This window comes from Puma concolor, chromosome B2, assembly GCF_028749965.1.
Source record: "Puma concolor isolate L17-30 chromosome B2, mPumCon1.1.hap2, whole genome shotgun sequence".
NCBI classification, from domain to species: Eukaryota; Metazoa; Chordata; class Mammalia; order Carnivora; family Felidae; genus Puma; species Puma concolor.
Window position 1 is genome coordinate 118924824 of NC_141671.1, and position 27403 is coordinate 118952226.

Below are 27403 nucleotides of genomic sequence, written 5' to 3' on the forward strand. Positions count from 1 at the left end.
AAATTCTAGGCCTAAAGCAGAAAATATATCACATACGCAGGGGAAATTTTGTCCAGGGTCATGTCATATAGGACTACATCTAGGAGTTAAATTCTATTTTTTAGAAGAAAATTAAAATACAACACATTAATTGGTCACTAGTGAAAGGTGCTAAGGAACAAAAAAAAATGACAACTGGTCAATTAAAAGGAATCATTTTAGAAAGTTTTTCTTAAAAAAGTATTCAAGTTAATAAATGAATAAAAGAAGAAATGAAAACATCATCCCGTAACCATTAATAAACTAATGGATCCAAGCACTGGTTAGCCGCAGCTGCTGATTTCACAAAAAGAGAAAGACTAGATATTTTGTCTCTTGATATATGATCACATATGAAGTAATCTTGATCAAAAAAAAAAAAAAAACCTGAATCTGTTAAGTCTATCATCAAATAATTTACAAGAACAAGAAGAACATGAGAAATTGGAGGGGGAAAATTCTCTGTAACTTAATAACCAGGTTTCTTCAACAAATAAATTTTGAGGGAGAAAGGGAAGGAAGAAAGGATAGTGAGAAAGAAGGAGAATAATGAATGGAGAGAGAGGGAGGGATTAAAAATCTTAAAAGACATATCAACCAACTGCAATGCATAAACCTAACTGGATCCGGAATCAAATACATTTGAAAAAACAATCATGAAATGTCTGATACAATTTGAAATTTGAACACTTACTGGATATTTGAAATTAAGAACTGTTAGCATTTTTTAGGTACAGTAATGGTAATATGGACATGTTTATAAAAACCCCGCGATTTTTTAGAACTACATATTGAAATATTTATTGATGACAAAACATTAAGAGATGTGTTTCAAAATAACACACATGGAGCACTGGTTGGGGGTATGGATAGGTCAGGATTAGCCATGGGTTAATGAATGTTGGGGCTAGTAGGGAAGTAATGGGAAGTTCATCGTATTTTTTTTTTTAACTTTTGCAGGTGTGAATTTCTACAAAGTAAATAACTACATTTATTTTTAAAAATATAAGACATTCAGTAACAACAAGAACACTCAATACATGAAGCTTAATTTCTAAATACTATCTGCTACTAAAAGAAATCAGGGCTCCTTGAAGAAACGGAGTCTTTCAAGTCCAAGGGAAGGAAAGTACAAAGTAAGCCTGGAACATCTATCTCATCCTAGAAAGCAAAGAAGTAAAAGAAATGAGGGCATGTTAAAATGACATAGGAACCAGCCTGAAGGGCTCCCACTGGTCAAATTTAGGTATATTTGAACATTAAAGGAAATACACAATGATTATTTAACAATGAATTAAAAAAAAAAAAAAAAAAAAGGAAGCCATCAGTCCATAGTGATATTCAAAAACAAAGAGAGAAAAGGGAGAGAAAGTGTTACACAAGATTGCCAACCAATCAATATGGAATTAAAAAATTAGAAAATCACCATTTCTCAAACGCTAGTTTAATTATTGTTTCAGGCAAGGATTACAAATGCATGGGGAAACTGGTGGGCGATCGGTTGTTACTGACAAATGGGATACTCACCCAGTCCCAAGCATAACAAATTAGTACTAACTGCATACAGGAAAAGGTATCTTAATACGGAGATCTGGTGAACATCTTCTTAACTAGGTGATCAAACTTCCATCACCAATAAAGGGGCCGTGTGACAGCATGCCCCTCTTTTGCTGATGCAATCAGAGACATAAACCTCATCTTTGCAGTAGTTTGGGCAAAAATGTTTAACTTGAATCCAGTCATGAGGAACAGACAAAGTCAGAAATTTGATTTGGACTCTTCAAAAATATTAAAGAAAAAGCAGGGGATGTGATCTACATTCAAGGAAACCAAATGATATGATATCAAATGCAATGTACAACTCTTACTCAAATTCCAGATGGGGGTAGGGAAGGAAGAAGCTATAAAGGACAATATTATGGCAACTGGAAACATTTTAATATGACTGTTATGAAATACAATTATTGCTTTAGTGTTCAACTTAAGTACTATAGCTGTGTTGTTTTGTAGGTCTTTGTTAAGCTAAAACAAAGTGGGGGGGTGGTGCCTAGCTGGGTCAGTGGGCCAAGCATGCAACTCTTGATCTCGGGGTCATGAGTTCAAGCCCCACGTTGGGCAAAGAGCTTACTTTATTATTATTATTTTTTTTTATTTTGCATTGCCTACTTTTATTTTTTTTTATTTATATATGAAATTTATTGTCAAATTGGTTTCCATACAACACCCAGTGCTCATCCCAAAAGGTGCCCTCCTCAATACCCATCACCCACCCTCTCCTCCCTCCCACCCCCCTCAACCCTCAGTTTGCTCTCAGTTCTCAACAGTCTCTTATGCTTTGGCTCTCTCCCACTCTAACCTCTTTTTTTTTTTTTTTCCTTCCCCTCCCCCATGGGTTCCTGTCAAGTTTCTCAGGATCCACATAAGAGTGAAACCATATGGTATCTGTCTTTCTCTGTATGGCTTATTTCACTTAGCATCACACTCTCCAGTTCCATCCACGTTGCTACAAAAGGCCATATTTCATTTTTTCTCATTGCCACGTAGTATTCCATAGTGTATATAAACCACAATTTCTTTATCCATTCATCAGTTGATGGACATTTAGGCTCTTTCCATAATTTGGCTATTGTTGAGAGTGCTGCTATGAACATTGGGGTACAAGTGCCCCTATGCATCAGTACTCCTGTGTCCCTTGGATAAATTCCTAACAGTGCTATTGCTGGGTCATAGGGTAGGTCTATTTTTAATTTTCTGAGGAACCTCCACACTGCTTTCCAGAGCGGCTGCACCAATTTGCATTCCCACCAACAGTGCAAGAGGGTTCCCGTTTCTCCACATCCTCGCCAGCATCTATAGTCTCCTGATTTGTTCATGCAAAGAGCTTACTTTAAAAAAAAAAAAAAAAGCAAGCGCACAGCCGAGAGCACAACACATAAATAGATAATGTAGAAAGAGGAAAAGCAAAGTTTGTGAAATGTTAACTGTCAAATGGATCTACATGAATCCTGTAGGGCTGTTTGCTGTACTATTCTTCCAACTTCTCTATGGGTCTGAAATTTCCAAAATAAAAAGCTGGTGAAAAATATACTCTTCTATTTAGTGAAATCTGAATAGTGCACTACGTACAAGTAATGGAGCATCATCGCCTCTGCTCTTCTGGGGCTTCTCCTTGGAACTCTCCTTCTGATTGACTGCTTGCTCTGCAAATGATACCTCCAGGTTGATGTCTGTTTCAGAGGCAGGTGCCTCCTCAGGGACCAGTGGGATCAGCTCTTTTTCACCAACAACTAGACTAGATGCCTGGTCTGGGAAAAGAATGACTCAATTAATGTTTTTTCTTTATTTCTTTTTTTTACGTCTTTATATCAACTGTATACAAACCTCTGGAGGAAGTACTATTTACTATAGTCAGTAATTAATGGATATTTTAAAGGCAAAACGTATATGCAAAGAATCCTACCAATGGTGCATGGAGGGTATAGGGAAGGTGAAGACTAGAGTCCATAGTTCAATTGTGGAATCTTTGTTGGAGGTCACAATTCTTAGACCAGGTCAAATTCCAAAATTGATGGATGATCTCAAACTCTGAATGAAAAGCCTCACAAAAATTCAGTAGACTTGAATGGTTTTTTGTTGTTGTTTTTTACACTGGGAGATTAAAAGCAAAAACAAAAAGTGGGGAGGGGGTGAAAAGAGGTTACTTTTACTCTCTCTTAGAACTAGTGATACACCATTTCACTTTCTAACAGTGGAATAGATTCCTGGAAGAAATCTCTTCAACACCCCTCCTTTCCTTTCTGGAATGTTACCTACCTATCAGAGTAAGAATTCCAGAATAAGAGTTGGTACCAAAAACTTACCACAGTAGGAGTCAGCTCTAGAAGTACCTGGTACATGAACTAACAGATTTTGCACCCAATTATATCAAAGACTAGGAAGGTTCTCACAACTATAAACCCTGTCAAAAAAAATTCTGTATATTTGTATCAACATTTCAAGGGTGTATCATAGTTTAACAATTTTTTTTTGTCTGTTGTTAATCCTCTAGGAAAGAATTTACATTCGAAAACCTCTTTGCTGAAAACACCAGCTTCAAAGCTTTGGGGAAGATAGTTCTAAATTAGACTATTTGGTAAGTTTTTGGTTTAAACACAACTCACATTATAAAAACCTTGGAACCAATGACAGGATTACTGTTATTTTTTTCATTGCAGACTTTTAATTCATAGCAGACAGCTCTGAATTACAAAATAAACTTACACGCTGCATTTACATGCTTATATATTAACACCACAAGGCAACAGAAGGTAAAGTTGATTTAAAATTTTAACAAAGGCATGCCACTTACATATTATGCCTGTTATTAAAACTACTGCCTTCAGAAAACTCTATTTGTAGTCATTTAAATTAAAAAAAAAAGTTTGCTTCACCCAATGGAAAATTAGGAATAAACACGAATCTAGCCTCATTACTTCTGTTTGATAAGCGGGGGAGGCTTCTAGGAGTGTGATCCGCAGTCACAGGACTCTGTGTTCAGACGCACCCCCTGCTGGGTTTAATGCTCGACTGTTACTGCCTTGGAATCTGAACAAGAAGTCACATCTTCAGTTTGCACTGGGCCTTGCAAACTACAGAGGTGAACATGGTAGCATCTCCCAGTTAAAAAAAGGCAGTAAACACTGCCCTAGGCCAATTCCAAAACTAAGAATAAATCTGAAGCTCTTCGATGGTAATTATCTGCTGCTACCTATGGCACATTTACGTATTATTTGTGTTGTCGTTCCAACAGCTTGTGACAATTTTTTAATTAGAGTAACTAGACCTTTTTACAATTAATTTTTAAAGTATTAACTGAAATGGCCAAAGTACAATTTTAGTTTTCTTCTCCCGCTGGTTTACACTATTGTATGTTTTACTGTGAATATGTATATTGGTTTCCTAGGAAACCATTTGGAGAGGGGGGAAAAAATGATTAGCCATTTTCTTAAATTAGAAGCTACCTTTCCAGAAGCAGAGTGTGTACAGACAAGAATTTTACAACTACCCCCCCTTTTTTTTCTCCTCACCACCCCCATGTAAGAGTTACAACGAACACCACTGCCTCACACACACACACACACACACACACACACACACACACACACAGTTCTCTGATTTCAAAACTGAGGGGAGAAATTATAATTAAATTGCAATATATTCAAACTATATGAATTTGCTCCAAAATGTGGCAAAAATAAAAGAAATGAATATAAAAGCCTAAGAGAGGGGCGCCTGGGTGGCGCAGTCGGTTAGGCGTCCGACTTCAGCCAGGTCACTATCTCGCGGTCCATGAGTTCGAGCCCCGCGTCGGGCTCTGGGCTGATGGCTCAGAGCCTGGAGCCTGTTTCCGATTCTGTGTCTCCCTCTCTCTCTGCCCCTCCCCCGTTCATGCTCTGTCTCTCTCTGTCCCAAAAATAAATAAACGTTGAAAAAAAAAAAAAATTTAAAAGCCTAAGAGATCAAACGGTAGATCAAGTTATGGTAGACAGTAGGAGAAACAGTTTCGGGGTGACAGAGACATCGCTACAAGAAATGGATAGTTAATCAGCTAGTTAAAAGCATCTATGAATCAATGACTTACTCTTAGAAAAGTTAACAGAGAATTCAGAGATAAACCTTTTGACTCTTAAAGTCCTAAAGTGTAAATAGTATAATTTCCTTATTCTCCTTTGGTTGTTAAAGTGAACAATAGCACTGGCTTATAAGTATTTGACAAAACTCCTTCAAGTTTTTCAATTGTTCAAAATATCCCAAAGTGCCTTTATTTTTAAAGAGACTTTTCCTTCCTGCATGGTCATCAAGAGAAAATAAGTAAATATGCATATTAACATGAAAGTTTTAAAGTTATTTGGATATTATTAAAATTTCTAAGTGTATGTATAAAAACAACGGGCCTTGTATAATTTGATGAAAAGAATAATAATTAGCAGATTAATTTGAAATGGGACAACTCTTGCAACATTAAGACTTCATGACTTTTTCATTTAGGATAAATATCTTTCGTTGAACATCAAGAAAAGCCCAAGTATGGGAAAACATTTAAAATAGAAAATGTCACTCACACCTTCAGATTTCAAACAGAAAGAGGTCCACTTTCACACTCCAGACAATGTTTTCCATGCATTTCATTCTGAACCTTTCAAGGTTTACATAAAACTGGTTAATTTACTGTCTATTGAAAGAATGTGGCATTGCTCACAACAGGTGGAGTGGTACATACTCAGTGACACGGTGCTACACATATGACATTACATATCAGAGGCTCTATTCCAGCAAAAGTAGTTGTAATTCAGGCAAGTCGGTCACATTTTACTCAGCTGCTGCAAGCAAGGTGGGAAGTACTCATATAATGAACTTGCCCTCCAGAACTTCTGTTTATATAGCCTACATCACCACCTCTGGTGAGGGGGGAACCCATCAAGAAAAGACAATGTTTTCCTCAGTGTTCATTGAGCAACGGCCAGTCCCCCTTCCCCAAAGCATCCTCAGCATTGGCCTAAAAGGTTCATATGTCTCTCTCAATGACCTAGCACCCTGACAGGCCAGCACCAGCTATTTCTAGCTTGCTTGCCCCTTCAGTGTTTACTGGTACACAGACTTGGGGAAACACTTGGTAATATCATTCTGATATTTAAAAAAAATAGAACCAAAGAAATTTCCACGTAACAGCAAGTGCTTTTACAGATATAAATATATAGACATGTATGTGGCCATCCACACTCACATGCACACACTTATTTACCTATTCATTTATTTTGAAAGGCAGGGGCACAGGACAGAAGTTCTGAGAAAAGTACGGAAAGAAAAATGGAGATACTGGCTGTTCCAAGACTCCAAAATATCCCTTATAATCTGGGACTGACCTGATTGTGATGAGGTTGGGAACACTTCCCAGTCCTCCACAGTCTACCTGATACTCCTCCCCTACTGCTTCCAGTCCAAATACAACACTATTAGTGGCATTAACACTCTTAAAAACATAAACAAAACAAAAGGATAAGTCCCTGGGCTGGAATCTGGCAGCCACAGACCACCTCTGTTAAAGTTTTTAAACAACCCGGTAAGGATTAAATGTTTAAGCTTAACTTAGAATATTTTTTTCTTTTTGCAAATAAGTGAAAAAAGCTATAAATTCTTCCCTGATTAAGCGCCAATGAAGCTTACCATTTATTTTCATCCATGCCATGGAATTCTAATCCATTTCTGAAATAACAGGTATAGAAGAGAAAAAGTAGGAATAGGAGAGGATTATAATGAACTGCCCCCCCAAAATCCTAACTTTTAAGTCTTTATAAACTTTCTGAAAAGGAATCCATTTATGAATTGAGAATTTATGATTTCAGAACAGGACCCCAAGTTCATTGGCTCCACTGACTAGCCGTATGGCCTTGGGAAAGTGACTTCACATTTGCAAACATCAGTTCTGTCATCTGTAAAATGGGTCAAGAACAGACTACACAAAGTTCTTGAGAATAATAAATTAGGTAAACATCTTCACAAGGTACCTGGCACATGGTAAGCATTCAGGAAAACGGATTATGCACAGAGATGTAGAACAGAGATACACTAACATTTAAAAAAAAAAAAAATCAATGGGCGCTATATTCTCAGCCTTATGTAATTACGTACGTGGGCACTTTATATATTAGCATTTTAATAAAATTTGTTTACTAGAATTTGAAGGTGAATATTTTAAAAGGTTATATCTGTTTGTTATGCTAATCAATAGGAAAATACAAGAGAACAGGTCCAACATACCATCTTTTCCTTGATATTTGTTTTCATTTGTTCTGACTGACTGTGATTCAGTGCCATCTGGAGCCTAAAGATAGAAAGTGGGCCATTTAGTCATCTCCAACTCACAACCAGAGAAATGGTATTGTAAATAATTCCATTACTAACCTTTAGAGTATAGGAAACATACTCAGAACTACAACAACCACAGAAAAAAAGTACTGCGGTTACAATCAACAAGCAATCATCCAACAAATATTTGATTACCCACTTACCAACTTGTAGGACACAATACTAAACCCCATAGGGAATATGAAAAACACGAAGAGCGTCCTTGTCATCAAGCACACCACTACTTAGTTGAAGGGAAAAGGCAAACTCATAACGAAAAAAAAAAAAAAGCTGATAATATCCAGTGACAGAGGAGTAGATAAACAGTGTGATCCATCCACACAATGAAATATAATTCAGCAATAAAAAGAACTTGAGTACTGATACAGGCTACAACGTGAATGAACCCTGAAAAAGTAAAAGGAACCAGTTACAAGCTATGCTTACCAAAGAAATGTTCAGAAAAGGCAAATCATAGAGACACAAGTAGATTAGTGGTTGCTAGGGGTAAGGAGGGGAATATAGGAATGATTGTTAAATGGGCTTTCTTTGGGGGATAATGAAAATGTGTTATAAATGACTGCGGTGATGGTTGTAAATCTGTGAATATCCCAAAAATCACTGAATTGTAGACTTTAAAAGGATGAATTAGATGGTGTATGAATTATATTCTGATAACACTGTTAGAAAACAAAATTACAAGTTGACATGTAGGTGACAATAGAAATTGTTCAAATTAAAAAAAAAAAAGCTAGTAATAAATGTGAGGTAAATTAAAACTAAATTACCGAAACTAAATATAATACGAGCTCAGATAGTCAAAGGAACGGTTTTTCGTAGGGATTAGGGCAGTGACGCCAGAAGGCTGTAGTCCTCCGAGGGTTTATAGACACCGTCGAACATGGCTGGCTCCCTTCACCGCGAAGTGTGGCCAGGGAGTACTACTTCTTCCTTCCAATTAAAGCTTCAGAAGGAATTCAGGAATCAGGAGGGGAGTCTAGATCAATCATACACAAAGGTGTATCTGAACGAATCATTTTTAAAATAACCATTCTGTTGGATTTGCATCTCTGTTCAGATAAGGTAGCCTCTGTAGTCCTTTCAAACACATTTCGCCTCAGGCTGATAGCCACGAAGATCTTCTCCCCTTCACCTGCTATCTAAGAAGAGTCTAGGAAAGCGCTAGGGCAGATACGTAGCAGCCACTGGTGCACCTCTTAGAGGTCAGAGGTACTCAGGACAGTGTATAGTGACTAGCGCACAAGGGCTAGAAGGGTCACGACGCTACTCCAGTCCCCCTCAGGATAGAGCAAATACCCTCCTCCTTTCTTCGCCAACAAGCCTACAGAAGGTTAGCCCTCCACAGCACAATGAACACAGCGAATAATTCTAATCTTACATATGAACACATATTTTGGAGCATGTGGTCAGAATTGTTTTCCTTAGCAAGTGAAGATAACAGTGCAGATGGTATTCATTTCTGTATTCTATTTCCTAGTGTCAGCAAGGGCTTCATGAGGAAGCATTTAAAATGGAAGGGCTGAATTTGTACTTCTATGAGAACAGAAGAATTGCAAGTGAAGATGGCGGGGCCATGTTTCCTTGAGGAAGGGGGGACATATTTCTAATGGGTGGCAGTGTTTCAATTAAAGGCATGCCGTGTAAGCAAGTTAACATTATTTTAATTTACTTGTGCTATTTCTCTCTTAATGATGCCATCAGATGATACAACCCACCAATTACTATGGACTCAAACCATGTGGCTTCGATATTACCAGGAATTTGCTGGGAATATGCTGCTTCCGGCACCAAGTAGCAACATCCTCTTGGGAGACTGGCAGGAATCCCACAGAACATATATTTTACTTAGAACCCATTCTTTCCCCCTCCCCCTTTTTATTTCCTCTTAACTCCCCTAGGGAGGGTTCTTTAATTGGGAAGGAAATATCATAATACCGTATTTCCTTACCACTCATTTTCCTACAGCTGGAAACCTAGTCCAGTCCTTCAACTCCAGTGGCTGTCCCAAATAACCAGTGGGTGGTAAGCAAGTGTTTAACTGCCTCACAGCAGCAAGGGACCTGCCTGGAACAATCCAGTGCCCCCAAAACTCCTACCAAACAGACTGGACTTGATCCACAATTGTCCAGGCAAATAGAGTAACAATCGGAACTGTTAAGGATGTCTTGGGAGAATAAAATGTCTACAAAAAGCGAAACAAAAAACAAAACAAAACAAAACAAACAAAAAAAACCTCTCTACGTGACAGAAAGATACCATAACTACAAGGTACCTGTTTTTGTTTAGAATCGTAGGATTTTTTTTTTTTACCCTTTATTTGTAGTATAAATAGAATCTCATGTTCGGGTTACTTGATAACAGAATCATATACGGAAACCCAAATACAGCAGGATACGTAGCAGTTAAAAGCACATGCTTCGAAGCCACACCAATTTGGGTTTACTATCTACGGGACATTGAGCAAGTTACTTAAAGCCTATGAGCCTCAGCCACGGAATGGAAATGGTAGTACCTCACTCACAGGACAAGCTGTAAGGATTAAATGAAAGAAGGAAAGTAGTTAGCACAGTAAGTGTTCAGCAGTGGTGGCACCAATTATTACTATTATCGTCAGTGTTCGAGATTCCTTTCGTGTGTCTTCATTCCGACAACCCCCCTGGGTCTTCTAAGACCAGGACTATTCGGTGACACCTAAAAATAATCCAGAGTGTAAATCAGCTTTAACCCTAAGAACATCATTTAGCTCAGGTGACTTTTTTTCTTTTTATAAAGCAAGATTTTCCTGATTAAGGAATAGATGATATTAACTTGTCACTTGTGCAAGCTCCTTAGGTCCTTCTGGATGAGTGAAAAACAGCCCCCCAATGGGCTGCTGCTCGAGGCCACAGAGGTCTCTCACGGTCCCCATGCCTCCCCTGATAGCTCTTCATTCATCAGTCCCACATTCTCACCCAGATTCCAACAGCTTGCATAATAAATTCATCAGCTTGACAGACATTTACTCAAATCTGTGTGCTGGGTGTTGTGTTAAGCACTAGATACAAAGAGGAAGTTATTTCATGTTTCAGGGGTCTTGCTTTCTAATCACACTGCAGTTAGCTCCCTCACCCTCCACTTCAATTCATCCCCAAATGAGGCTGGGGAAAAGCACATATTCCTGCAAGAGTTAATAGATAAGGAAGAATCCCTTACCTCCTACTTTTCTGTAAGTAACAACTGGCAGTCACATTGTCTGAGGGGTCAGGGCTATTCCTGATGCTGCAAGGACACCTAACACAAGGATTTTCGCACTGAATGTTAACTTGTTTACAATTTTCTGCCCCAGCAGTATGACTCCTAGAAGGACAAGGACCAGGTCTCTCTTGATCACTGCCAGCACAGAGCCTTCATGCCTAGCATATACGCACTCCCTAAGTTTGTAATGATTTGAATGAAACTGGATTGGGTCAGTCAATTCAAAGCAATTATTCCTTTGTTTTAACATCAAAAAAGAAAACCTACTTTTTCTTTGGACTCTGTCTGTTGAGCAAATATGTCTCTGACGTCAGGAATCTGGTACTGTTTGTTTTTTTTCCTCAAGGTCTGGGAGACCGTCTCTACCCGTTTTTGAACAGCTGCTGCCTGGGTCCGGGTCAGTGTTGACAAAAACACCATGCTTTCTTGGGGATCTCCAGCCGACTCTCCAAAGAGATTGGACAAACCAGCCTCCTTAAGCCACTCTTCTTCCAGTTCTCCCTCTAAGACGGTAGAGAAAAATGGCATTTAAGGTCACAAAATATGATAACTTTTACATTTTTTAAGCTCCTCAAACACGCTTACTGACATTCTTCCACCGAAATCAAACCACAGCACTAAGAATCATTATCTGAAACTTGGACAACTGCCATCAACTTCAGCCACAAAGATATCAAATTTTAGATCCATTTCATATATACTCAATTAAAAATTTTAAATGACTTCACATGTGATTAACCTCTATCACTTCTCTGCAGATTAACCAGAGGAGGATACTACTGTTCTCTTTCCAGAGATGAGCAAGCAATGAAAAGATAACTTACTTCCATCAAGTTACAGAAGGAAGGCAATGCTGGGGATATCCATTAAAGCCCGTTTCTTGGCTTAAATTCAGCACTGCCCCAGAGTCCAACACTAATTGATGGAAAGGCTGTTTTTTTTCTGTTCGCTGTAGCTGACATGGAGTATAGCAAAGAAGGAGAGCATCCAGACATCAGGAACCAAGCAATTTTAAATTTAAGGTTTTAATCCCCCTAGTAAGCACATCAGATTTTTTTTTTTTGCAAATTAAAAAAGAAACACTATTTTAAGGGGATAAAAAAGATGATACGAAACTAATTACCTAATAATCAATTCAAAACGCTGAAAGCAGAAAGTAAACAGTATTAAGATATATAAAAATTACAAAAAAAAAAAAAAACAAAACAGAAAGAGAAGTAGAATAGATTCCCTCCCAGGGCTAAGTTTATAGAGGAAAATGAAAGACCAACGACTTGAGAGACGAAAGACCTTCATCTACACTCCATTTCTCCACCTTGGTAGCCACGTCCCTTTGGACAAGTCACATAGCTTCAAGTCAACTCTGTTTTCTCATCTGTCACCTAAAGCACAGCAGTCCTGGCTGCCTCATAACCAAATGAGAGAACGCTAGCTACATGGGAAGAGCTTTGCAAAGCTCTATGACAGCCCATCTACCCTTCTACATCCTATGAACTCCTTGAGGGCAGAAATCAAGTGTCAACATCCTTGGTTTCAAGAAACAGAATGTAGTGCCAGGTATTGCGTATTGCCAGGCAATAAAAACTGTTCACTGACATAAAAAGCCAGCCATTATTATTAATGCCATTAATGCAGAACTCAGTACACATGTATAAAAACAATTTGGCAGGGGAAAAAAGCTGGTCTCGACATGATAAGTAAACAAGATTCAAATACAGTGTCACTTGGTCCATTAAAAGTTAGAGGTAAAAGTCAAAACAATTTAAAGTTAAAGAAAAGGCACGGGCATGTAGAAACATTCTCAATTCTTCTTCATGATGACCTTATGAACAACTACCTGCAAATTCATTTTCATCTTGGAAATTTATGAAATAGATAATGACACACAGCTATATATCAGGCTTGACTACTATTTTCTGTGGAATATTTTCTCCTTATTCAGCAGACCACTGATATGCTGCTTCCATCTTGAAACACGGAGACAGAAAAGTTGGGGGATCCACTGATTAACACAAATAAGCTCAACCTTACTGGTGAAGTGAGAAAGAATGAGAGTAAAATGAAAGAGAGCTCAAACAAAAACACAAAAACAAAAATGAGTTATCATTTTACAAATCTGAGAAATGTTAAATTAAGAAAAATCTCCAGGGGCGCCTGGGTGGCTCAGTCAGTTAAGCGTCCAACTTTAGCTCAGTTCATGATCTCTCGGTCTGTGAATTTGAGCCCCGCCTTGGGCTCTGTTCTGACAGCTCAGAGCCTGGAGACTGCTTCAGATTCTGTGTCTCCCTCTCTCTCTACACCTCCCCCGCTCATGCTCTGTGCCTCTTTCCTTCAAAAATAAACTAACATTAACAAAACAAAAGAAAAGTCTCCAATTTTTCTTTTTAAAGTATTATTGGTAGGTTTTCCAAGCAATGTTATAGCAAAGGGGAAAGAAAAACCTCTGTAGGTAGATTCAGCTGCTTAAACAACTCAGTGCTAAGTCACTGACTTAAGAAATCCTGTTGAAAAGGAGATCATTGTGAGTGGGTCAGAAGGCACTAACTGTCTCTTACTTTTTTGGCACCCGCATCAACTGACACCCCAAAAACAAACTTAGAAACTTATGGATGGCACAAGGCATAGAAAGAGAGCTATTATAAAAGATGCCAGACCTGGTCATCAAAACCTTGGTGACTGCTTGATTCCATGAGATTGAAAGAAACAGCATGAATTTTAAGAGGAAAAAAAAGTGTATGTTTCTTCTAGAATATCAAATATAGGAGTGGAGATTATGGGAAACATGGCTGGAAAGAAAGTGGAGAGAAATTACAAACCAACAAAAGAAAGAAGTCAATATGGAAGCTAAAAACACCAATGCCATCATACATTGTCCAAACCCATACCCTCAGGTTAGTTGGCTAAGCCTGCAGCATTATATCCAATCAGGTGTACTATACTTTGAAGATAAGATGACCGACACGGAGAAAGGTCTGAAAATCACCTGAAGGACTGGTGTATGTAAATCTTTTTTTTTTTTTTTTCCTTCTAGAAGGATTTGGTGAGGTACAAGATAATCATCCTCAATTACTTGAAAGGCTATCCTGTAAAAACAGAACAGGCTTGTTCTGCTCTTCCAAAAGGCAAAACTAGGTAGAATATGGAAAATTGTGAATCAATAAAATAAAGAACATCAAAATAACTCAAGCTGACTGACCAATGGAAAAACAGGATCACTGCAAATAGTGAGCTTTCCACAAGCATCTAATCTCACTAGAGAAAAAAGGACCGTGTAGCTAAAATATCAGAGAAAGGAAGTTTAGATCCTTTCAAAGATCAAGTCTAATCCCAGGAATGTCTGATGCCGTAAGCCTAGTCAACAAGATTCCAGCCGTATCTCAGACTAAGTGAATGTGTTCTTGCCATTTAAATTTGGCAGCTGCATCCATAAATCTGCTACAAACAAGTAATTTTTCAAGTTGAAAGGCCAACTGGCATTATCTTATTTTGGCTGTCCTAGCTTTAATTTTTGTTGCTGTTGTTATTCTCCTTCTACATTCTCCTGTATCCATCTCTCATAAATACATACACAAACAAGAGTTTTATTCAGTTAGTCATTACCATCAGGCTCTTTGACGACCACCACCTCTTGATCTTGTCTGTTCTCACTAGATTTCTTGATATTTTCTAGTTCGGTCCAATAGTCCTCCATAGATAGTTCATCCAAAGAATCCTGAGAACTTGATCGGTCATATGGAGGTTTTTCCGAAACTTTGGTGACTTCCTGGTTCATAGTGTACTGGCCATATTTGCGACTATAAATTCAAAAGAAAACATGGTTCATTTTAACAGATGAGGAAGTAGTATAATTTCTAAAACATCAGAGCACTGACTGAAGAATTTTGAAACTCTTTAAGTTCCCCTTAGTAAAACCAAAGAGATATATATTTTGAAGCTATTTACCTTGAGATTCCAGTAATTTTAATATGCCTGTAGAGCAGTTTCATTCTCTATGAAAAAGTATGCAAAGAACAAACAACAATAGAATAAACCATTTTTCCATTTCCATTTCATGTAAATTATTTTAAGACTCCTTTCTAACCTAAAACTTTTTTCTCAGAAAGCAACAGGTTGAATCTTGACTACAGGCTATTGAGATTCAATTCTATACAGTATTTCATATTTGTTATTTATATCTGCAAACAAAACTCAGCCATTATAGAGCAAGTATCTGCAATACATGACATACCATATGAATTTCCTTTTTTATTGTTGAAACCAAAGCCAACAGATGAATGACATACTAAGTTTGCTGTTACATTCTACTATAGAAAGCCACTTTCAAATTTCACTTATAGATGTACCTTTGGCCGATCTGTGGTTTAAAATACACTGAAACTTTATTTGTTGGGGGAAAAAATCATTTATTGGCAATGGTGAATAGCTAGGAGTTATCTCTTCAACATTCATCTCAAATATTATCTACCAAGAAAAGGATAAATTGACTAAAGGTATTTTTATAACTTCCAAGTTAACTACGTTTTTTTCATTATAAGTCACATCCCACCTGATACTAAAAGTGAATTAAAAGACCTGATAATAAGTAAGTGTATATATATCCCATATATAATAGAAATACTAACTTTTGTTTTATAATTTTTTATATTGAGCTACAGGGGGGAAAACCCTAATTACTTTAAAAAGGAAGTTTTTAAAGGTATGGTGCTTCCTCTTTATATTCAAAAATTTTTTGAAGATATAATTTACGTGGGAACAATAATTGGTGAACTAGCGTTTTGTTATTCTAATTTCAAATTGCTCCTTTAGCTCCCAAGAGAATGTTAGGAAGTAATACTTTGCTACATTGGTTTTCTTACTTCACATATGAAATTAAAAAGAACCATAAAACAAAATTATTTAATAGTAGGTGAATATTTTCACATTTAAAGTGGCCTTTCCCATAATTATTTACAACAGTAGGATTTAATAGTACATAAGGGAGACGGTCACTAAACTCTGATCAGTTCTACCTAGCAGTTTAATTCCAACTGGTTTCTTAGAAAGTCAAAACACTTAATTTCCTGTTGCTACAAACAAATACAATAGAACTGACTACTTAACTGTAATATGCTAACAGGCCAGTTTTATGCCTTTGAAGATGGTTCTGACTTGATTATGCATTTTAATAATGTCAGTAATGAATGAACAATCACTCGAATATCTCCCCAGTATCAAGTCTGGAGCGGTGATGGGTGGGCATTAGGACTAGGGCCAACAGGAGGAAGTCTGGACATAGTTGTGTGAACCTCTTTCCTCCAGTCTCCATTGTCCATTGTTTGCCTCCCCCACCCCTTAATTCAAGGGGCACTTCCTCCCTCCCTGCCCTAATCGTCCTGTTTACATCCCTGCATCCCATCCTGGTCCCCTTTCCTTGCCCCAGTGGCCATACCTTCAGTGTTCTCATTTTAGAGTCTCCACTCCTGATTCTTTAATTAAAATGTGAACGTGAAAGCTATCGCTCTCTTAAAAACAAAAAAAAATAAATTTTTACTTCAACCTATCCCCAAGCAGCTCAACCTATCCCCAAGTCCTGTTATATAATCCTGCTTTACCAGGATAGTTAAAAATCATTTACAGGATGTCTGCCAAATTCATGTTTGGTTTGTTTCATGTCAAATATGTAGATGCCCTATCCTTGTTTTTGTTTTCTCTCTCATTATAACATGAGATCCGCTACCTTATTCCTATCTCCTGCACCACTTAGTTCCACGGGAGACTACAATACATACTGTGGAATGTGTGATGTGTAATGACTAATGCCAAATAATTTGGTTTATCTGCTCACAGAAAAGAGGTGCAGTTGAACTAAAAGTACATTAAGCTTTTCACTTCTGAAAGAATGTATTTATTCTGGCAAGAATTTTCCAGTAAATTTCCATTAAGATAGCATGGGCAGAAAAATGCAAGGGCATTGAGCAACAGCATTGTTACGTAAATATACCTTCTATATCAAGCCCTGCTTTCAAAACATGCATAAAGCAAAAATCTAATCACCTAGTGCTAATGAATAGACTCAGTATTTTTACTTTAATAAGATTCAAAGCTGAATATGTTTTTTACCACAACTCGACAATGTGGAGTCCCATGAAATGGAGAGGTTTTTTTTTTGTTTTTTTTCCTTTTTCAAATCATTGGTAAATGTTAGAAGAAAACATTTTCTTTTTTAAACATTAGAGGATGGGGAGGAGAAGGAGGAAACCATTCAGTGGTACCCTTCTTAGCATGCCAGGTAGGTTACATTTTCTCTAAAAATGTAGGGGAACATTTTTTAAGTTACAGTTTATGTCAATAAATGCGTCATGGCACTTCTTTTCTTAGTACACTCTACATTTGAACTCCATACAGACAATGGCTGAAAGTGTGGCCCTTCTTAAAACTGTCCTGGTAAGAGGCCAGGTAACTAGTTTCCTCTCTTTGGTTTTCAGGACTATGTTATCTGATACCATGTCATGTTCATTGTGCAAACTGGGTTCAAGAACATAAAGTAACATCTGCTAGACATAATGAAGTGCAGAGCAGAAATATTTTATATTTCCAAAAGACCCAAGGTAACACATGGTGCTAAAATCAAAGGAACACACGGTTTGTACCACAGGCAACTACCCATCACTTCCACCTGACTTACTGGCAAACAATTGTTCTTCCTCACTTACCCTCCAGAATCCTATGTGTCAATCATCCCAGGGCCACTCTTCAAAAATGCTCACATTCCTCACTTTTTCCAGCTAAAGCCACCAACAGATCTAGACAGTGTCCTCTGATAGAAGTGGCTTCCAGCTGGTTGCAACCTCATGCTCTCGCACGTGTCACAGCATCGTCGCCATGTCTTTTTTTCATGGGCGCTAACACGATCAGCAAATAGTAACTTAAGAGACCCTTACGGGCCTTTATGGAATGTCCTTTCTTTCCCTCTTGCTAGCATGTTCTTATGCTGTGTTTCTAAGAAAAAAAAAAAAAGCGGGGCTTTGTTTCGTTCTATTTTTCCCAGGTATATTTTATCCTATGTTTCTGTGATGTTTTTTCCCCTGGTCAGTGAATTTCAAATGTAATTAGATCATTCAGGCCTCTTATTTACTTTGTCATAAAGAACGTTAAATTGGTCTGACACAACTTGTTCTTCACAGGGAGGTGGATGGTGCCATGCGTTTAGGCTGTGGTCTGCTAGACGAATGAAAGCAAGTTGACTGATGACTCATTCTAGTACCAATGCAGTCAGAGAAATTACATGCAAATATATGGAACTGGGGGTAATAACTACCTCTAGGATTCTGGAAAATCACATGACTTATCTAGCCCTAACATTTCCTACCTACAAAATGGGAGGAATACCAATAACCTTGAATGTTTTGTTGTGAGTTATCAAGGGAGAATTCTCCTCCTGAAATCCCTCCTGGGTAACCATGAAGAGGGTGTGGAACTTAGTATCACTGGTCACTGTAAAACTGCTGACTATAAATAACTGCCCCTCCCATAATTTAATAAGGTCACCTTTGCCCTCTTCTAATGTTTAGAAAAATTACTTATCCTCTCGGAGGGCCATTCTTGAGCATTCTGGTCTCTTTATACACTTAAAAATTTCAAGGACCCCCAAAGAGCTTTTGCCTATATAGGTTATATCTATTGATATACCTATTAGCTATTAAAATTGGGAAAAAATACTAATTCATTTAACGAGAATAATTGACATCTTAACATAAATAACTCTGGGGGAGGGTAAGCCCTATTGTCCATACCAAAAAAAAAAAAAAAAAAAGTAGTGAGATGAGTAGCATTGTTTTACATTTTCTGAAACTGTCTTTAATGTCTGGCTTAAAAGAAGGCATCTGGATTTTCACATCTGCTTCTGCATTCAATCTTTTGTGATATTGCACATCATGTAGTCTCTGGGAAACTTCACTGTGTTCTCATGAGAGAATGAGATTGAAAAAGGCCAATAGCATCTTTGTGTTATTACGAAAACAATTACGATCTCCGAGATCCCTAAAAGGGTCTTGGGACCCCACCCTGCCCCCACCGGGTATTCCAGGACCACACTCTGAAAACCGCTGTTTCAGTATTTCTCAAAAGCACCACCTAATGGGTCTCAAAATGCACTTTTCAATTCTGCGGGCAACGCTCCAGAAAGCCTTACTGAAAGAAACAGCCATGCTTTCCTGGTGACTCTTGACCTACTTCTTTGTTTATTTTAGTTTAGTTTCACAGCCTTTCATCAAAACTGGGACTCATTCCAGTGATATACCCATATTTAATTTATATCTCAATGACAAAGAATAGAACGTCATTTAAAATCCTCTACCTTGCCAATGTCTTTCATCATTTGCTTTTATTTATCATGGACAAAGGGGCAGGAATTCTAAGCTTTCCTTTGGGCCAGTGTATTTGAAAATGTGTATTTTCCTTATCACTCCTTGGTCATCCTTACCTCTCCTCTCCCTCAACCATCTCAGGGCAAATTTATTTGCAACTAGGATGTTTCTTTGAACTCATATTTAACTACCTGGTCCGATCTCTACTTTCTGTCCACTCCCCCCCCCCACATCAATACTCCTGTTGTTGCACTCATCAGTCTGTTTGCTGTTCTGTCCCTTCCAAGAGGCACTTCTGTGGCCCAAAGTCTGCTTTCTTGAAGTCTTCTGATGCTAGGATTCGGATTTGTTTGTTTTCTTACAATATCTTCCCCAAAAGAGTTATACTTTCTTTCATGTTCCTTATCCCAACGTTCATTTCAATGCGCAGAAAGAAGTGACTAGGTTGGGGAGAGCCTGGGGGAGCTCAGTCGGTTAAGAGTCAGACTCCTGATTTCTGCTCAGGTCATGATCTCACGGTTCATGAGTTCAAGCCCCGCATTGGGCTCCGCTCTGGCAGTGTGGAGCCTGCTCAGGATTCTCTCTCTCCCCTCTTTCTCTCTCCCTGCCCCTCCCCCCCACTCTCTATCAAAATAAATAGATATTTTAAAAAGAAGTGACTAGTTTGGGAGATACAAAACAGAGGAATATGGTTTATTTTTGTTTCGCTTCTTGTTCTGTTTTTAATGCACCCCCCCCCAAGAAAAGGTTCTTACAGCATAACTTACCATCAAACATAATGACCAAGTATATTTTAGATAAAGCCATAGTTATTGAAGCATGAACTTTAGAACAGTATTGGATCCTAGGTATTTAAATCTATCCCATCATTTTCTAAATGAGGTAATGAGGCCCCAGGGTTAAATTCTCCCTCAAGTCACCCAGCAAAGTGATGGTAGAACCAAGATTAGTGCCCTCTTTTCTTCTGCAGTCGTCTTATTACACCAAATAGACTAGAAAGGTTAGAATTTACTTTTTTTTCCTTTGCATCAGACACTCTTTCTCAGTTTGTACCACACATAGCAAAACCCAAAGTGATCATGTTGACACAGCCTATAATTAACGTTTTTAAATGACCAGTATACTTATCTAGAGAAAAATACCTTTTAACAATCAAACCATCTCTCTTTAAAATGCATGATACATCTTTTCCAAGGCATTTTCTAAAATATTCTTTGTGTCACTCTGAGACATGACTTCACATGTACCTGTTTTTGAAACACTTTCTTTGAAGAACTTGGAAATTTTCAAAAATGGTTTTAACTCACTCTGCTTCTCCCCATATATTATCTCTGTGTTAAAAAAAAAAAAAAAAAAAAAAAAAAAAAAAAAAAAAACCAAAAACAGAAAACGTGTTTTCTGCTGTGTGGATTTTTCTTTCACTTGGGCAGTGACATTAAAGAAGTAATCACTGCCATCATGAGATGGTGCCACTATTAATGCTCTGTAATGGCCCCGTCCATCAGAATACACTGAATTTGAATGAGTATGAAAAGCACAGGCTACGAATGACCCAAGTCATTTTTTTTCTCTCGGAAGCCTATTGTTTAGCTGAAAGCAGTAATTATTAGAAGCGGTGCTGACATCCAGGAAGAACGAACAGGGACAATGCCGAAGGCAGCAAGAAGTAGATGAGAAAGCAACACCACACCGGCCTCTCCCCACATCCAGGCAGCTTTGAGAACCCAGGAAAAGGGATCCCTTATCTTTTCTATTTGACCCAACTGCTACAGTTTTTGGTTGTTGTTGTTTTTTTTTTTAACGTTTATTTATTTTTGAGAGACAGAGCATGAGTCGGGAGGGGCAGAGAGAGAGGGAGACACAGAATCCAAAGCAGGCTCCAGGCCCTGAGCTGTCAGCACAGAGCCTGACGCGGGGCTTGAGCCCACGAACCATGAGATCGTGACCTGAACCAAAGTCAGACGCTTATCCAACTGAGTCACCCGTGCGCCCCTAACTGCTACAGTTTTAAAAATATATGCAGTTATATTTCACATTTCAAGTAAATTTACTTTTCCTCTTCGTATACACTGTCCCTTTCATGGGGGGGGGGGCGGATAAAAATTAAGCATTATTTCTTTCAGCATTTTATCTCTTTAAAAATAAAAGTCAGTATTTGTACAGCACATTAGTCTTCACTGAACTTCCGTCCCATTTTGACATACAGCAAATCAATGAGCAACTGAACGGATGATCTTCCACTTACACAACACTGCCTAAGCGATACTGAGAGGAGCAGCCCCCTCAGTGACACTGTCAGGAGTTGGTTTTGAAAACCCGGCTTTATCACTTTTACAGAAAACTATGGCAAAGCAACTTACATGCGAATAACACTGAAAGAGCAGGGATAGAGGCAGCTAACACCAGCAGGTCTGACAGAAAGTAGGGAAGGCACAGGACAAAAACATGTGGGAAAGTCAGGAGGCAACCAAGGTATACTGGAAAAAACGTCCTTTGTTTCTATCTACAGACACAGGCAGGTACACCCAGGGAAAATTATGGGCTAGGGTTACAGCCTTTCCACTTTTAGACCCTCGTTCTGAGTAGAAGTGAGATTCTCCTGGTTCCTGAGCTCCCCAAACTTCTCTCGGGAGGCCCTGCTTCCCCCTCACTTAGAGGCACAAGTAACCAAAAGGGAGCCACGGGGCCTCAAAGCCAAAATCGTCTTCCAAAGACAAGGGTAGAGGGATTTGCTGTGGGGCTTTGACATAAAATGTCAAGATCTCGGAACAATGGCCCAAAGCATATCAAACTGAGCTTTGCATATACATTTCATTCAATTATCCATCCCCATGGCCCACATCCACCTGATACGTGTTTCCGTCGGACGCATTTCTATTTAGGGACTCTTCCCTTTCCTTGTTCCGGTTAGCTGTAGAGCCACCTGGAGATTAGACACCAGCAGCTTCTTTGCACTCTGGCCATAGGCTCTCCAGTTGGACCTGTTTTCTAGTTGTTGTTACTCAATTTCACATCTTGATACCTCTCTCCGTGGGGGGTGGAATAAAAGCATTCCCCTGCTTCTTCAGGTTCCCCACAGCCCTTACCACATCCTGCACTGTGATGCTACCTTTTGTGTCCCTTAAGGCAATATCCTGTGTTTTGTTTTTTTCATCTGGGTATCCTTGAGTTCAGCAAACTGCTTGCCATAGAAGATGCTTGTAAATTCTTCAATTATTAATTTAAAATTGTTCAATTATTGTTGCCTCCACAACAACTTCCTTTTAATTCCTAAGGTGATTTTTATTTAACTGCACAAAACTTACAAAGGAGTAAGACAGGAACATGAAAAGTAGACAGTAAAGAAATTAGTCATCAGGAAACCTTAAAAAGGCAATTACTAAGTAATTATTGTATGCATCTCACTCTTGAGTGTAGTCTGAAAGTAGCCTTCCTTGTGAGGAAATAGAGGTTACAAAACAAAGAGCTGATTTCATGTTAGATTACACCTAATATCAAGTCATAAACAAACACTGGCTTGGGTTTTGTTAAGCTCACATTCCCTGCTTCCGTCCTGTCAACTCAATCTCTCAAATGAATTTTAAAATATTTGTTCAGTGCCTACTATATGTTGGGCACCTTCTCAGAGATGTCTGTTCAACCAAGCTGCTCAAACATTCATCATGAGATAGATTATAAATGCCACCAACACCAGGTACGGGTGGAATTTTCCAGTTCCTCACTAAACTTGTGGCCCAGACAGCCCTGCAGCATAGGCCTCGGGCCTCTGCGTTAGCCCAAATGTGCTTCAGGCCATGTGGGGTTCACCAATGCTTTCTCACAAAGAACTTCACTTCCTCTCTGACTACCACTTGGATCTGCTCACCTCCGCTCATGTCCCCCCCTCCCCGCCCCCACCACTCCCTAAACATTTCTGTAGATGCAAACATAATTTGAAGTCACCTCCACAGCCCATCCTGGGATCCCTCCCTTTCACCTGCTCTGTCTCTCACAGTCTTCATGGGTTTGGCTGAAACCCATTCACCGGCCCATTAGTAAGGCTGCTCTTTCCAGAGATGGAGTCCAGCTTCCTCACCACTGCTAATACCTGGTTCTTACTTCACAGCAGTCACATGGTTTCAACAGTAGTTATCAGCCTCCCAGGTGTTCACCAACCTTTTCTCCATTATATTTTTATTGCTCTTAACAAATCAATGGTTTTGCCTGTTTCAAAGCTGTGCTCCTCTCAAGGTATCTATGCATTTCCAGAGGTGAAATGAAGATTCACTAATGAAAACCAAAAGTCTCCCCATCTTCCCTGATGATCTTGGACTTGTCATTCAGAAGCTCCCTATCAAGCCTTCTATTAGACCAGAATTTCATCATTACAGTTTACCAGAGTTCCTTAAACATACATTAATACAAACACATAAATTTACACCAATGTACAACCCTCCATATAAAATTTAACAATATACTTCAGAATCTGTGATCCAGGAGAGATTTCATTCTGACTATAAGGTAATAAATTACAACTTTTCCAAAATCCTCCTCCAGTTCACAGAGTATTGATTCATAATGCCTGCCATCATATAGCTACTAACAAAACATTTGTTGATATAATACCAAACTATGAACATTAATTTTTTTTTGAGAGAGAGAGAGAGAGAGAGAGAGAGAGAGAGAGAGAGAGCGCGAGTGAGCATGAGCCAGGAGGGAAGAGGGAAGTGGGGGGTTGGGGAAGAGAGAATCTTAAGCAGGCTCCACAGTGAGTGCAGAGCCTGACACAGGGCTCAAGCCCACAACCCTGGGATCATGACCTGAGCTGAGATCAAGAGTCGGTAGCTCAACTGAGTCATTCATGCGCCCCTGAATATTAATATTTTTTTGAAAAAATTTTTAATGTTTATTTTTATTTTTGAGAGACTGAGTGTGAGTGTGGGAGGGATGGAGAGAGAGGAAGACACGGAATCCAAAGGAGGCTCCAGGCTCTGAGCTCTCAGCACAGAGCCCAACGCAGGGCTTGAACTCACGAACCATGAGATCACGACCCGAGCTGAACTCAGACGCTTAACCAACTCAGCCACCCAGGTGCCTCAACGTTAATATTTTTTAATTTAACACGTTGGAATAGTACTGAATATAATACTGGTTTTACTTATTGCCTACGGGCAAACCTCTTGCCCTTCATAAAACTTTTATATACATATTAGCATCAACTTTCCTATGTTAATAAAAACATGGACACAAGGCATAGTCGGAAAAAAAAAACCTTCTGATAATAACTAAAGACAAAGACATGGGCATATTCTGGAAGAGATGTGGGCATTATTATTAAACTCTTCTTTGGGACTATTTATTGAAATAAGATGGAGAAATCATCTCAGTGGGGCTGTAGAAGTATAAAACCAACCTTCACCAGCCAGCAAAAGAAAGCCGACAAACATTGGAAGAAAACATTAAAAGGGAAAAGATACCTGTGTTAATGCTACATAAAGAGGCAGAGGATATTTACACATTATTTCAAAATAATACTGAAGAATAGTAATAAAACAACTGAAAACAGTAGCAACAAAATGACAACTACTTGGCTAAGAAAAAAGAAATCTGCTTCACTTAGGCTACAAAGTAGAATTTTATGGATAGCTCCAAATGACCCTCAAATACCATAATTTTCCACCTGTAATACTGAAGGCCAGGAAGTATTTTTATAAGCCAGGTGCTAAAAGTCAGCTCTGCTGAGTAGATTGGGGGGGGGGGGGATAATTTCCACCTAATCAAATGATTTAGCCGAGCTCAGAAACAATTCATCCATGTTTTCACCACATGTCCTTGGCAATCAGTTACAAAGTAGGATATGTGAATATTACAGGGCCATTTTTTCCTCTTTAAATGAGATTATCTAAGTCCCCTGTTGTCTTAGTATGCTTTAAAATCTCAGCTGACCCAACCCAAGACACGGGAGTGCAGGTAGCCTGAAAGATACATGAGAAATAACATGGGCGACTAAAGACCGTTTCTAATCGTTAAATACTGCTTGGAGTGGGTACTTTAAGTCTAACATTGGAAGGAAAACAAAAGAAAACAAAAATCCCACGAAAATAAATGTTTTCAGTAAAAGCCACTGAGCTCTGTTTAGAATTCAGGAACAGAGTGCAGGGGGCAGTGAGACCTAATGTGACCATGAGGCATGATGGGTAAGGGTTTTATGGAACCTTCAGGGGCTGAGCAGAGGAAATGCAGGAGGTAAAGAAAAAACTAATTTAGTAAGAAAACATAACTAAAGCTATTCATTAGCATTACCACATCATCTAGCAGTATTGCGGGCACACTGAGCTCTGGTAAATGCCACCCACAGGCACATAAAATTCTGGGAAGATTAAATCTGCCAAACTGGAAGAATATGAACCTGCCCTAGTTTAATTCCTGTCTTAAGAAGAATCCTGAGTCTCCCACTCATCACCAGGCTTATGCTAGCCTACTGTTCACTTGTTGCATACGCAGAGCAGCCAAATTCCCACTTAACTGAAAGCAATATGGCATCTGGGTCCCCATTGCCATTCCCTGTGGGAATCTGAAACAGACCAAGAAGTTCACAAGTTAATGCCCTTGAGAGTTCCTTCCCTAGCCACGGCCAAGGCTATTGGCACTCTGTAGAAAGTTGATACTAAATCGATGTTCAGCTCAAGGACTGCCACCTCTACTCTTGCATTGCCGTCCCTCTCGCTCTCCTCTACTTTCCTCATTGCTCTAGACTTGGGTTCTCCTTTCAAAGAAACAGCCCAGACTGATTGATTTCTATTTTTTCCCAAAAGGTCACCTGCCTGGATCACCTCCATGAGCTCTGCGTTCTGCCCTGGCCAAGGCTCCCAGGACCTCACATCCCAGCCAGGTCTGGTACCAATGATACTCCCGCCAGAAAAGAGAGGTAGAAGAAAGAACTATGGTCTCACGAAGCTAACACTGTGGAAGAGATTAGCCAATGGGCTACTGAACGCAGAACAGAGCCTCCAGAGACCACGACAGAGTACGAGTAAGCTCTACGAGGAGGATATGAAAGGATTAAGAGGGTGTTGTGCCCACTAGGGCAGAAAGCAGTATTTGTTCTGTATACACCAAAACCATCAGGATGAATGATGGCATCAAAGATTAACTTCCCTTCCTATCTTGCCAGGGTAAGTCTTCAGAAAGACCTACGTGGTCAGATACGTTACAGTAAAAATCCAAGACTGAGAACTGTTTTCTGTTCTTTGTTTCCTTTTCATTTTTTTAATTCAGATGTTGGAGGGCCAACTATTAAGGGTTCCCACCTCATAAAAGACTCCAGTTATTTGCTGAAGCAGGGTTTATAAAGTAACATGCATAACTTTTATAAGAAATACTTGCAAAACTCTGAGCATATGCCAACCACTCTCATACAAGAATGTGAATTTCTTCATCCAATAACTTTATGAATAAAAAGTCTCACTGAACAACAATGCCTACACTTATTCATTGGTCTTCCTTCATTACAGATGTCAGTCAGAATCAGAGTTCTGTATTTTAAGTTTTATTTTTAATTTTTTTTTTTCAACATTTATTTATTTTTGGGACAGAGAGAGACAGAGCATGAACAGGGGAGGGGCAGAGAGAGAGGGAGACACAGAATCGGAAACAGGCTCCAGGCTCTGAGCCATCAGCCCAGAGCCTGACGTGGGGCTCGAACTCCCGGACCGCGAGATCGTGACCTGGCTGAAGTCGGACGCTTAACCGACTGCGCCACCCAGGCGCCCCAGTTTTATTTTTAAAAATAACTGTGATTGTGACTTAATAATGAAATTAATCCACATAATGAAGTCTATTTTCCATTTCAAGTAGTAGAGCAGGTAACTTAAAAAAAAAAGTGGAAGTGACATGAAGTCAATACTTCAATGTTTTGTTTT

The 27403-nt window shown here is 38.9% G+C and overlaps 1 protein-coding gene across 3 annotated transcripts in view; it reads right to left on the minus strand.

The window, feature by feature from the left end:
* ARHGAP18 (Rho GTPase activating protein 18) overlaps positions 1 to 27403 on the minus strand; it is a 195000-nt gene that overhangs the window by 45745 nt on the left and 121852 nt on the right. For all 3 annotated transcript variants that reach the window (XM_086707805.1, XM_025925719.2, XM_086707806.1), the window contains 4 exons: positions 14758 to 14951; positions 11425 to 11660; positions 7816 to 7879; positions 3145 to 3323 (listed from right to left, as the gene is read on the minus strand). In XM_086707805.1, the coding sequence (XP_086563931.1) occupies positions 3145 to 3323; positions 7816 to 7879; positions 11425 to 11660; positions 14758 to 14951 (673 nt within the window). The remainder of the gene's footprint in view (positions 1 to 3144; positions 3324 to 7815; positions 7880 to 11424; positions 11661 to 14757; positions 14952 to 27403) is intronic.